Below are 13332 nucleotides of genomic sequence, written 5' to 3'. Positions count from 1 at the left end.
TTTTTCCTTAAAATTTGTAAAACCGATCAGCTAGGATTTTGAGGCAAGGTTTTTTCGATTCTTGAAAGCCTTCCAAACAAATCTACCTAGTCCGTTTTTTTCAGCATGGCCGACCAGCTAAAAGTGGCTTCCAGCTCACCGTGAGGAATGAAACACATCGATTGCAACGAGTGCGAACTTCGCTGTCCGAGCGAAGTGAGGACTGCCTTCACACAAGTTGCGATCGTTGTGTTACATTCCCAGTAATGCATATTATTTTTCATAGCAAATCTATTGAAGATTCGAGTTGAGGTACCTGTAGATGGGGAAAAATCACTTTTTTGAATTTTTAGAATATTTTTTTGGAATTTGAAAAATAGTGACGGAAAAGTGTGGGGGCCTGTAGAGAATTATCCAACGAAGAATTTCATCTATCAGACATATGGGTTTGACACTCCTAACACACCCCCACGAGTAGCTGAAAACTACCGTTAAAACCAAAAATGTCAATTTTTCATGAAATCGACCTTTTGAACACTGTATTCTCGTTTTTTTTTTTTTACTTAAAATTATTAATATTGGTCTAGTGGATATATTTATTATCATTGGTAAATTAATTTTCAATTATTTAAGCAAATGGAATTTGTTTAAATAATCTTTTTTCTCGAAAATTCGTTGTTCTCCCTAAAAGTTATTACTATTAATCTAGTAGAATGTTTATTAACGTTGGTTGATTAATGTTTTATTATTTTTAAAAATGGGATTTATTTAACCAATTTTTTTCGAAATTTCGATTTTCCTTAAAAATTATTACTATTGATCTAGTGGGATATTTATTAACATTAGTTCATTAATTCTCAATTGTTTAAACAGCTGGAATTTCTGTAAATATTTTTTTTATTTAAAATTATTAATATTTCTTCAGTGGAATATTTATCAACGTGGTTTGATTAATTTTATTTGAAAAAAAAATTTCAATAAAAATTATTACTTAAATATTATTGATAAATATTCCACTAGACCAACAGTAATAATTTTTATTTTTTAAAAATCGAAACGAAATTATTTGAACAGATTTTTTTTGTTTAAATAATTGAAAATAAATTAACTAATGTTAATAAATATACCACTAGACCAATACTAATCATTTTTAGGGGAAAAACAAATTAAAAAAAAAATGATTCAAACAAATTCCATTTGTTTAAACAATTAAAAATTAATGAACCAATGTTATTAGATATTCCACTAGACTAATAGTTATAATTTGAAGGGAAAAAAATTTTGAAAAAAGTATTGAAATAAATTCCATTTGTTTAAATAATTTAAAATTAATTAACCAATGGTAATAAATACTCCGTGAGACCAACATTAATAATTTTAAGTAAAAAAGACCAGAATACAGTACTCAAAATGTCGATTTCATGAAAAATTGACATTTTTTGTTTTAAGGGTAGTTTTCAGGTACGCGTGGGAGTGTTTTAGGTGTATCAAACCCATATATGTATGATACATGAAAGGCTTCGTTTGATAATTCTCTACAGGCCTCCATACTTTCCCGTCACATTTTTTCAAACTCTAAAAATTTATTCCAAAAGCTCAAAAAAGTGATTTTTTCCCATGCATTTTACATAGAAAACTTCAAGTCAAAACCGACACCTGTTAAAATCGAAAAATAAAAAAAATAAAAAATTAGGGAATTTCTTTTTTCGGATTTGGAATGAAATAGGTGGGATCGTTGCCTGCGTATTTCAACCCGCTCTACAGGTATCGAAACTCGAAGTTTCAATAGATGCGCTACAAAAAAAGATTTTACAAACATTTCAAATATTCGAAAAGATTAAAAATATTTTCATACAAAATTGGTGAAGGGTTTGACTAGCTTTTACGAGTTATGAAGCCCTCCTATGAGATTGAAGTATCTTTCGATACGGTAATATCATATTTTTTGTGAAATCTAGAAATTGCCTTCAGCTTAATAATATGTGTGTCGACATGAACCTCGAAATGGCTTGGGTAGAAATTGTATTCAAAATGGAACTTCTTGATTTGAATCTTCTATATAGTTTTTGACCTCCAAATTTTCAATGCACAAGTAAACAAAATTTCAAACGTGGGTTATCTTAACCTATTTTTGAAATCACTGTTTCTTATTTCAAACTAATGATAAAAAAAAGGTATTTACTATTTTATTAGCATTACTCATTTTTGGATCATATCATCCGCAACAGACATTCCTCCGTCAACTTGAAGACCAAAAGCGAATCTGTAGAATACCTTGACTTCTTTTTCAGTTATAGAATGAATGGGACCTCCTAGTTGCGTCATTACAGAAAAGTTAAATTTTCAAACCAAAAATATGAATTTTCCACAAAAAGTTTTTCCAAACAGAATTGTTGATTTTCAAAACCCAAAAAACTAATTTTCTACCAAAAAAATTTGTCAACCAACAGAAATTAATTTTTAACAAAAAGTATGAAGTTTCAATCAATTAGATTATTTTTATATCAAATAAGTCGAATTTTCAACAAAGTGTATCTAAAAAATTAGGCAATTCTTTCAGTAAAAATAAAACACTGTTTAAAATTGAAAGAATCTAAAATAATAGTTGAAAGGCTTTAAAGCGTTAAAAATTAAATTCCTAATAATTAATAGGTGATATATCTAAATTATTGTCGATAAATCTTTTATTTTTTAATGATTTGGGCGCATATAATTTATAATAAAAGAATAGTTAATGAAACAGAATTGTTGGGGCGAAAAATTATTCTTGTGAATCTAACCTCAAAACAATTCTGAGTTCACAATAATTTATTAATCAATAAGAGTTTAACTTTTTACGCTGTAAGTTTCAATTAAATAATTTTTTATCTTTTCAATCAGAAACCATGGATAATTATCACATTTTCAGAATATGTGCTAAAAATGTGATAATTATCCATAGTTTATAGTTGAACTGGAAAGGTTTCCAATATTTCACATGCTTTCAATTATTGATAAAATTGTCAAATTTTAAATTATAATAAATATAACTAATTAAATTATTTAAACTTTTATTGTTACGTACGTTTTAAGTGAATCCAAAATAATAGTATGATTGTTGAGCACAAGTTACCGTTTCTATTTTCACTTCCCGCCACAAGATTTAAATTGAATCAACAAGGATTGTACACGGAACGCCACACAACGCCTCGAATTGAAATTAATTCTACCATTTTAAATAAGTAACATCCCATCTGTCTTGTCTTTTTGTACAGGCCAAAAAAATTCAGCGTTATTCAACCTTTTTAGTTCAAATGGGATTTGGTTCAATCCAGCCCCATGCATCGCCCCCACTTTTCTGTTTTCTTACGATCCGGAGGGGAATTGTTTGTTAAACTAATCCAACAGATGGTGCCACAAAAGTTAGGTCTGTCTTTTTCATTGAATTGCATTAAGAAAAAGCAAAAATAATTAAAAACTTGATGCTGTTTGCAACTAAACAAAAACAAATATATGAAAAAATAAGTAAACTATTACTAATTATTTAAAAAAAGAAAAAGCCATGAAAATATGTGGTTTAATATGAATAAAATTTAATTTTGAGATACATTTTGAAAGCAGTTCGGACTTTAAATTTTTGTGATTTATTTTGCTCATATTATTGATTTTATTATTTGTTAAAGTTAAAAAAATATTTTTTGTTAAAATTATTAATGTAGCTAATGAAAAAATTAATAATATTAAAGACCTCAATAACAAAAATATTTAAAACATACACATGCTCAGAAGGATTAGTAAAAAATATATGACGTATATTGTATATTGAGGGAATCATTTGGTAAAAAGTCAATGAAAAGACTAATAAATGAGAAAGTGGATTCAATTTTATTTCATATAATGTATATATTTATTTAAATTGAACCAAATATCATATATACATTTATATAGTGCAATCATTTATTTATTTCTTCATCTTGAAAGCTATTTTCTCGCTCCGTTCAACCCCTAATAATTTTATTAAAAAATTTTTATTAAAAGGAGATTTTGAATTGAATAGTTAATTATATTTTTGCAAATCTCATTTCTAAAATGAACAGACTATAAACTATTAAACTCAATAAACAAACGTACCGTACTCATGGCGGATAGTAAGAGGAAATTCACTTTTTTCGTTCAGCTTGACGCTCCGAACTTTTGTCTTCTCTATTTGTTTATTAATAATTTTTCTATTCAAAGCATGGAAAAACTGAAATTTTGTACATAACAATTTTTTACGCTTTGATAACTGATCAGGAAAACTTTATATTGTCTAATATTAATGTTTAAGGACTCATAAAATACAAATAATTTGTTTATCATTCCATTTATTTGTTGGAAACAAATTTGATAAACAAATTAACAAATAGTCTTATTATCGGTAACATTTTTTGGTGCTAAAAGTGCTTCACATTAATGTAGGAATTACATTTAATAACAAAAATAAATTAAAAGTTTATAATAACTATTGTTATAAACAATTGTTGTGGCCAAATATTAGAATTTGAGATTTAAAAAAAATATTTAAATTTTTGTAAATACATTAGATAAAGAAATTCAAAATTTTGGTCCTTGCGCATAGAAATTTTTTTTACACTGGAAATATTTTAAGTTGTTGGGCGAATATGTGAGAAATTAACAATAACCATTGTTATGAATAATTCTCGAGACAAAATACTCAAATGTAAGGTTTTATCAAAATTTTTATTTTCTTTAATCGCTACCATGACTACGGATATCCCTAAAAAATGTATCTTTGATCATATTTAGTGGAATATAACAACTTACATGTTTATAAACAATTTACATAAAAAATGTCCCAATGTTGGCAGTATCACTCGGAAAAAGTCGGGTTATCAATCGTAATAGATTGGAAATGAATCATAACACTGCATGCTAAGATTCACTCAATACAAAATCTTTTGACAATAACCCACCGACTTGGCCATCAAAGAAATTTTAAATTTGATAAAACCTCAAGTTTCAATATTTTGTCACAATAATTGTTAATAACAGTGGTTATTGTTAACTCTTTTAATATTTTTGTGACTAGCAGTCATTGGTCCAATAGCTTAAAACATTTCCATTGCAAAAAAAATTTCTATGCGAAAGGGCAAACATTTTAAATGTTGTTATCTAATTTGTTTGCATAAATTTAAATTGTTATATTTTATCAAATATTATTAAATATTTATTATTTTAAGGAATACTTGAAGTCGTTCTAGCCATTGAAGGAAATTATAATTTGAAAAATCTCAAATTCTAATATTTTGACACAAAATTTCGGAGAGTCAAGATCTATAGAATTTAATGATCTTTAATTTAAAAGAGAAAGTTGAAAATCGCAAGAAAATTGAAGGCTCTGGACGTTTTTGAATTAAAAAAGTGCATTTCCTCCAACTGTGCGTCATGAGTACAGTACGTTTGTTTATATATTTTAATAGCTTCTAGTCTGTTTATTTTAGAAATGAGGTTTGCAATAATATAATTAATTATTTAATCTAAAATCTCCTTTAAATTAAAATTTTTAAATAAAATTATTAGGGGCTGAATGCAGCGAGAAAAAATCTTTCAAGTTTAAGAAACAAATAAATTATTGAACTGTATAAATGTATATATGATGTTTAATTCAATTTAAATAAATATATACATTACATTAATTCCATTTTCTCGTTAATCATTCGTGTCATTGACTTTTTTCCAAATGATTCCCTCAAACATTATAATTACAATTACCACTTATTTTTAAAAATATTTCCTTCAGAACTTGAAATTTTTAAGATTTTAAATGAACAAGGATTCTTTACTTTGCAACTTAAGTTGTAGTCTGACATATTCTAATTATTATTATATTTATAGTAGATATAAGTAATATATTTTTCCTTAATTCTTCTGATCATGTATATGTTTTAAATATTTTTGTCATTGAGGTCTTAAATATTATTAATTTATTCATTAGCTACATTAATAATTTCAACAATAAATAATTTTGTTTAAATTTAACAAATAATAAAATCAATAATATGAGCAAAATAAATCACAAAAATATAAAGTTCGAACTGCTTTCAAAATGTATCTCAAAATGAAATTTTATTCACATTAAGCTACATATTTCCATGACTTTTTCTTTTTTGAAATAATTAGTAATAATTACTCTTATTTCTTATATATTCTTTTCTGTTTATTTGCAAACAGCACCAAGTTTTTAATTATTTTTGCTTTTTCTTAATGCAATTCAATGAAAAAGACAGACCTCCTTTTTGTGGTGCCATTTGTTGGCTTAGTTTGACCGACAGTTCCCCTCCGGATCGTAAGAAAACTACTACTGCATACACATACACGATCGAGGCAGGGGGCTGGTTCAATCACGCACACACATGTACAAAATTTCCAACGGATGTTGTCATAGCAACCGCCAATGCGCATGTGCGCGGAACTGGCCCTGGTTATCCATTTGTTGGAAAACAACGAATTCTTGGACGTTCGTGGTTCCCACGAAGGAATAATAAGAAGATCTAACTCCGTTTCGCCACGTGGCCATAGGAACATTACCGTAATTGATAGGCACATTACAGGAAGATCTTAAATTTTCGTGCGCAGGTGCACAGTTGTCCTCTTCCTATACATGGAAAAGAATGTGAGTGAGAAAGTTGGTCAAATTGACGTAAGTTAGAGAGGTTATGTTCGTTTGTTTTGAATGCAGGTTACAAAATTTTTTCAATTGCAAGTTATAATTTTTTAGATTATTAAAGTGTCTATTGGTCTAGTGAAGTGAAGAACTTCAACGTTAAGACTTGCAAAGTTAAAAGAGTGCATTATAAATGTGATAAGTATGTAGAATATACAATGAAATTGTTTGATCTTGAAATTGTGATACATTATTATTTTTAAATCGTACGTTGTAATGAAGAATACTGGTTTTTTTTCGAACATTTCCAAATATTTTTTAACGTAAAAACACTTGTATAATTAAAAATATAATCGATCTAGTTGCCTAAAATCACGTCAATTTGACAAACTTTCTCACTCGTACACTTTTCCATGTATATGCAGAGGATAACTGCGCACGAAAATTTAATATCTTCCTGTAATATGCCTGTAATAACAAGCAGAGAGGCTGAAATCGAAACAAGAAGTTGATCATCAACAACAAGCAGAGAGGCTATATCAATAGAGTAGCCGACACTCAAGGATCGTTTGTTAAGCTTTCGGATTAAAATTTAGAATTGAATTTTTTAAATGTCATAGTAAACAGCCTAAGACATAATAATTCGGAATCTACGGGGTTCGATGATTGCAGTTATCTAACTTTTTTTAAATGCTTAAAATTGGAATTAATACAACGTTTCTCTTAAATGGAATGAGATCCCTACCGATAGAAATTTTTGAGTATTCTCTAGCGAAATAGCCTGGCCCATTTGATACGATAAGCAGAGTCGATTTTCAACGATTTAGTCTCTGAGATAGTCTGAGAGATTTGGGTCCTTTCCAAGGTTCTTTTAGTGGTTCTTTTAAGAGTGATGCGACGGTAATATAATGTTCCTTTTGTATTCGTCCCCTACCGGGCGGGCAGAGTTAGTTACAATAGTTGGTCGTCGCTAACCCAATTCTACTTTTTAAAATTTTTCTTCAAATTATTAACACTTTTTTTATGATGGTTTTTCTCATTATACTTATTTATAACTTATATACTAATATACAATTTTCTATTTGAATTAAGAACTGTTGTCTTTTTTGCTTATCTCATTCCATTTACGGGAAACATTGTATTGTATAGAATTCTTATTTCAATTTCAGCCTCTCTGCTTGTTATTTATTATCGTATTTTTATTTCAATTTCGGAAAGGACATTTTAAAGCCTTTGAAACATTTAAACGAGCTACTGTACCTTTAAATATATCTACCTGAGTTGCTGCGGAGATTTTCTCAGAGCTTCTCAGAGCCTTGAGAATATTGAGCATATATTCTGAGATTCCTATCGGTAGGGCAGTTAGAAAAAAACTTATAAAAATATATGTATATGCATGATGTGATAGAGAAAGGTATGTTACCGCACGACCAATGAAAAAAAACTCCGAAAATCCGTCATATTGAGAAATGAACCAATCAGAAAGTTTTGCGGGAATTCAAACTCTCAGTATTATGTAATTTAATTACATTGGTATTTGCTGCTAGATTATTCAAAAGTAAAAAGTTATAAACAAATCATAAAAGTCCCAAAATATGCTAAATGCATCTTATGTATTGGAAATAATTTTTAACGAATTTCATAGTAACTTTTTACCAAGCGAAGATTTAATTTTTAAGAAGCTGCAAAAAAAAGTTGACGAAAAGACGAATGAGGAGATTTAAAATTCCTATGGACGCTTTTATGTGTTTAGTAATAACTAGACATACATCAGAGTAAGGTAATTGAATAGATTAAGAAAAAAATCTAACCCAATTATTCGCATTGCTGCACGCACCGCAGCCAATAGAAAGCAAATTTCTGAAATATTTAAAAGTTCATAAAATATATTGATAACTTTTTTTTGTTACATATTTATTTTTTTGAAATGAATATGTTTAAAAATATATATATTTAGTCTTATTTTCATTCACGAAATTCCGTTCTACTAAAAACAGTTTGATTCACATCGTCGGCATGGTTTTTGTACGATTGCAGTTCACATATTTTTCAATATTCCATTTGTATACATTCTATAGTTGAAAAATTTTAGATTGCAGTTCATATTTAAGATTAACAAAACGATTCATACATTTTTTGGCAAGTTTTGAGCGAATAGAAAAATATTACTTTATTTTCCTTGCTTTGAAATTTGATTTCGCACAAACTCATCATATTGGTGGATTCCTCAATATGGCCGCGTTTTGGAAGAGCGCAGAACCGGGCGAAAATTCGTCTTCCAAGGGAGCACACCTTTCTCTATTACATCATGTGTGTATGTAACATTTTTAGACAGGTACGCTTCCCATTTTTTTCCAAATTTGAAATATTAAGCATAAGCTCTAATATTACGTTTAAAATTGTTTAAATTTTGCTATCAAGAATTTCACAATGAATGATAAAGTTTTGTACGTAACACTGTGTCAGAAAAAATGACACATATGTATTGAAAAATATTTCTTTTCACACTGTTAAAAAGTAAAAATTCATTGAAAAATACATTTTTATTTCTAAATCAATTTTTACAGTGTCTAAAATAATAATAATTATTAATATTTACGTAAATTTATATTATTAGTTCGCAGTTTGTTATGCAAAAGATCGAAAATGATCACGTTTTTAGCAAAGTTAATAATATGACCAAATAACTTAATTAATACTTATTTTTATATCATTTTCTTCTCCGCGCCAATATTTGAAAATTCAAATGTAACTACTAATTTCCGGCAGTGTTCCCAATGCTGCTCCATAACGGCACTGCGCATGCGTCGCACCAACAGCGTTTTTGAAAGTTGTTCACGCGTTTATGTGAAATTGTTAAATATGCAAATCAATTGTTTAAGATATAAAATGAGTATAAGAAAATTAATTATTCACATTTTTTTGTGAAGAAAGTTATTCCTTCCTTTGAATTAAAAATCAATTACTTATTTGGAAAGAGTAAAATAGAAATAATAATTTACTTTTCTCTTCAGACTATTTTCTGAACTGAAAATAATTTTCATGAATTCTGCAATGATTATTTATTACAAAACAATTATTTGTGATACAAGAACCCAAAGTGGTACTTTATCGGCCGAGAGTGAAAGTTGCAGTAAGAGTCGGAGTCGAGGCGTAGACAAGACGAGACGAGCACTGCAATTTAGACGAGGCAAAGTTACACTTAGGGGCCGAGTTTCGCATAGTATGTTTCATCATACCAGTAAATAATAAGTGCAAATATGTTGCATCGAGTCCTAATCTAAAAGCCCAAGAGGGTCCAGAGACGGAGTCCGGTAATGTGCGTGAGGTGAGAAGTCGATACTAAAATACCGTAAATACCCTAACTACTTTAAATAAATGCTCTAAATATCCTAAGTAAAAAATGTACGGCCTATGCTAAAAAGTGCTATTTTAGGAATCATTCGCAGTACGTAAAAGCGCATTAATGATGGCGGTGTGATGAAAATGTGATTTACACATTTAATAATTTCAAAAAAGCGCGCCATTTTCAGCAAATAAGACTGCTAATTCGACGCATGCGCAGTATAGTTGTGGAGAATAATTGGGAACACTGATTTCCGGTTCGTTACAAGCCGTCAACCGGGACGAATCTGTAAGCCCAGAATCTGCGAACTCGTAAATCTATTTGAGTTGTAGGTAATTTGCAGACTTCTTATTTATTTTCGTCAATATGTTTCTTCTTACGCATTAAACTCTCTCAGTCTACGGGGCGTCTTGGCAATCAATAAAGCGATTGAGCGGTAGGATCTACTTTTCAAGTAACCGTTTTCCTTGTTTACTTTGTCCATGTAGTTAAATCTACAAGTTTTCTCTTTCTAGGAAATATTATTTCAAGTTGGTAACAAAATTTAATGCTTGGAAAATAAAATTGCTTTAAACACCGATTTAAAATTGACTATACTTTTCAAGTAGAGTATATGTTTTATAGGTTATTATTGTTCCTTCGCTATAATAGCTTTTTGCTTGTTTGCGTTGTCACTTGATTCTTTTGACAAGATTGAACAACTTAACTGGTTATTTGTTGAATTTAAAGAAAATTAGAATATTAAATTAATTTTATACGGAAACAGCATTTTTAGATATATATTTGTTTGCAGTATGTGCGCGTAAGTATTCTCTTTTGATCGGAATAGTTATATTTTCTCACAAATAATGGTCGTAAATATAAAAAGAAAATTTTTTTTAAATTTGAACATTGTATTAAATCCGATTATTACGATAATTTTTAATGACTTGTTTTTCTGACTACTCTATTATATGTGACGTCTGTTAAAATATTTTTTCTCCTATTTCATTGATAACCGAAATAAATACAAATTAAAGTACAAAAATAAGGGCTGGAAGCCTTCAATTCTATTGAAGGTAAAAAAAGTCTTGATTTTTTAATTTAGAAACTAATGGCTGATTAGATTTTGTCTGATGTTAAACATCTAACCATGTTGCAATAACATTAAATATGTAAGAAGCAACAAAAAATGTTATCTTACTTTTATTTTCATGGGTTATGTCAGGATTGTTTGGGTATTTATCCTCAATAAATTCGAATTGGAAAAGTAAGACATAATCTTACGGCTAGGGTGGTTAGAATAGGTAAAGTTCTGATAAAGCAACATTAATCCTGGGATCTGGGACGAATAACCAGTTTGTTTAATTCCACCGTGGATAACATTTTTATTAAATATCGGTACATATTTATTTATTGTTACTACATACATATCTAACGCTCATTTCTTAAAACTAAGTTTACAACAGTAGGAAAATGTCAAAAATAATGTTTAAACCTTTTTATATTTTTTTTAAATTTCTTTTTAAGTGTAATTTATAAATACTTTTTATTTATTTGCAAACATTTCTAAAAAATTCCTCCGTCCAAAAAGTTTATTTGTTACATTTCTCCCATAGAAATGGATTCACCGATTTCGAGTAAACGTAAACGCTATTCAGCGTCTGCAGTGAAGACTTCTGATATAGCAGAAAGTAAAAAAAGATCCATTAACTCATCAACTGAGCAACTAATCCCTTCCTTTACCCCTCCAAAATTAATCGACCAACTCTATCATACTTATCAGTCATTGAAAACAGAACGCGTATCTTCAAGTCAAATTGAAAGCTCCCAAAAGGTTTAGTATTTTAAGAAATGTCAATTTTCTTACGTTATGCTTTCAAATTCAAATTTACGATGTTTAAATGAATTCAATTTTTTTCTTTCTCGCTGGATCTATTTAGGAACAGAAATCACAAACTTCAAAAATTTCAACAGCCAAGAAAGCTGCGATTAAACTAAAGCAAAACTCATTAGAGCTAAAGTCTTCCGAATTAAAAAAGAAAAAGACTGAATATTGTAAATCTCGCATAGCGAAAGAAAAGGAGCAAAAATTCATCGTGGAGACGTAAGTTCATTGAGGGTTTCATTAAATTGTAAATAAATGATTTAAAACAATCTCAGTTTTTATAAAGGCCGGGGCTACGTGTACTGAATTTTCAATACAAATAGCCTGGCGTCCCGAAAATTCTTGAGAACCTGGAAAAGTCCTTGCATTTTTTTTAATTAAAAAAGCCAGGAAAAGTCCTTCAATTTTGCTCATGTTCGTGGATTTTTTATTGCCTTAACTGCTGAACGAAAAAAAGCTGCGAAACCGTTTTTTGGTAGGTTCATATATAAACAATAATTGATAGCTCTGGTTTTTTCATTTGATTTATAATTTTTGTTTGGTTTTAAAATAGAAAACACACCTTTTTAAGAATAGATTGTTCGTTTTATCACGGTAAATATTCAGGAAGCTGCAATCGAAAATATGTGAAATTTTCTTATTTATTCCCAATTATTTTTCAACTTTAACAACAATTTAATTATATTTTTTTAATGTGGTAATTTTTTGCTGTCAATATATTGAAATTAGGTTCAGTTCCGCGTTTAATAAGCTATTATTTATTAAAATTTGTTAAAATTTGAGTTATCCAGCACTATTTGTACAGTGTGGTCGTAGGTCAAAAGGAGAACCTGGAATTTTATTGGTCATGGAAAAGTCAGGGATTTTGAAAATGAAGTTTGCGGCTACTACGATATAATATTCTTATTAGTAATTTATTTCCCTTGTATTTATATTTCTTTTTTTTTTAGTTACATCCTCCTGACATTTCTATTATTTTTTGCAAATTCCACCATTTCGTTGAGAATTCATTTTTCGGTAGAAAATTTTAATTAGGATGATTTTGTATTGAAAATTTAACTGCATATTTAAGTTAACGATTCATCTCTGTTGTTAAAAATTCAGCTGGTTCGATGAAAGTGCAATTATTTTCTTGAAAACACTTTTTCTTAGTTTTTAAAAAATCGTCTTTTTTACTGCAAATGTAATTATTCCATTTTTGGTTTCAAAACTCCAAATTCAACTAATTGTGTAAAAGTTGAATCAGTTTGTCAAAATTTAGTTTTTTTGGCAGAAGTTTTATCTTCAAGGGTAAACATTTTTGTTGAAAATTTATTTATTTTTTTTTTTTTAATTAATTTTTTGCCCTAGAATTAAACTTTTCCATTTTTTCTTGGTAATTGATCTTTTTTAGTGACACGGAGTGACCCAAGGACAACCGCCTTCTGCATTTTTCCCGAAAGTGTTCTAGCATATTGTTGACACGCAGGGATGCTTTTTAGGCTATTAGCAAGTGAA

General features: G+C 28.8%; 1 protein-coding gene across 1 annotated transcript in view; it reads left to right on the top strand.

Annotated features, from left to right (window-relative positions):
* The first annotated feature begins 10719 nt into the window (after positions 1–10719).
* LOC117176191 (lamin-like protein) overlaps positions 10720–13332 on the top strand; it is a 9602-nt gene continuing 6989 nt past the window's right edge. The window contains exons 1-3 of the mRNA XM_033366297.1: positions 10720–10770; positions 11567–11784; positions 11891–12054. Coding sequence (XP_033222188.1) covers positions 11569–11784; positions 11891–12054 — 380 coding nt within the window. The 5' untranslated portion in view covers positions 10720–10770; positions 11567–11568. The remainder of the gene's footprint in view (positions 10771–11566; positions 11785–11890; positions 12055–13332) is intronic.

The sequence above is a fragment of the Belonocnema kinseyi genome, chromosome 7 (assembly GCF_010883055.1).
Source record: "Belonocnema kinseyi isolate 2016_QV_RU_SX_M_011 chromosome 7, B_treatae_v1, whole genome shotgun sequence".
NCBI lineage: Eukaryota > Metazoa > Arthropoda > Insecta > Hymenoptera > Cynipidae > Belonocnema > Belonocnema kinseyi.
The sequence above is the reverse complement of the archived record's forward strand: the minus strand, read 5'-3'. Positions and strand labels throughout refer to the sequence as shown.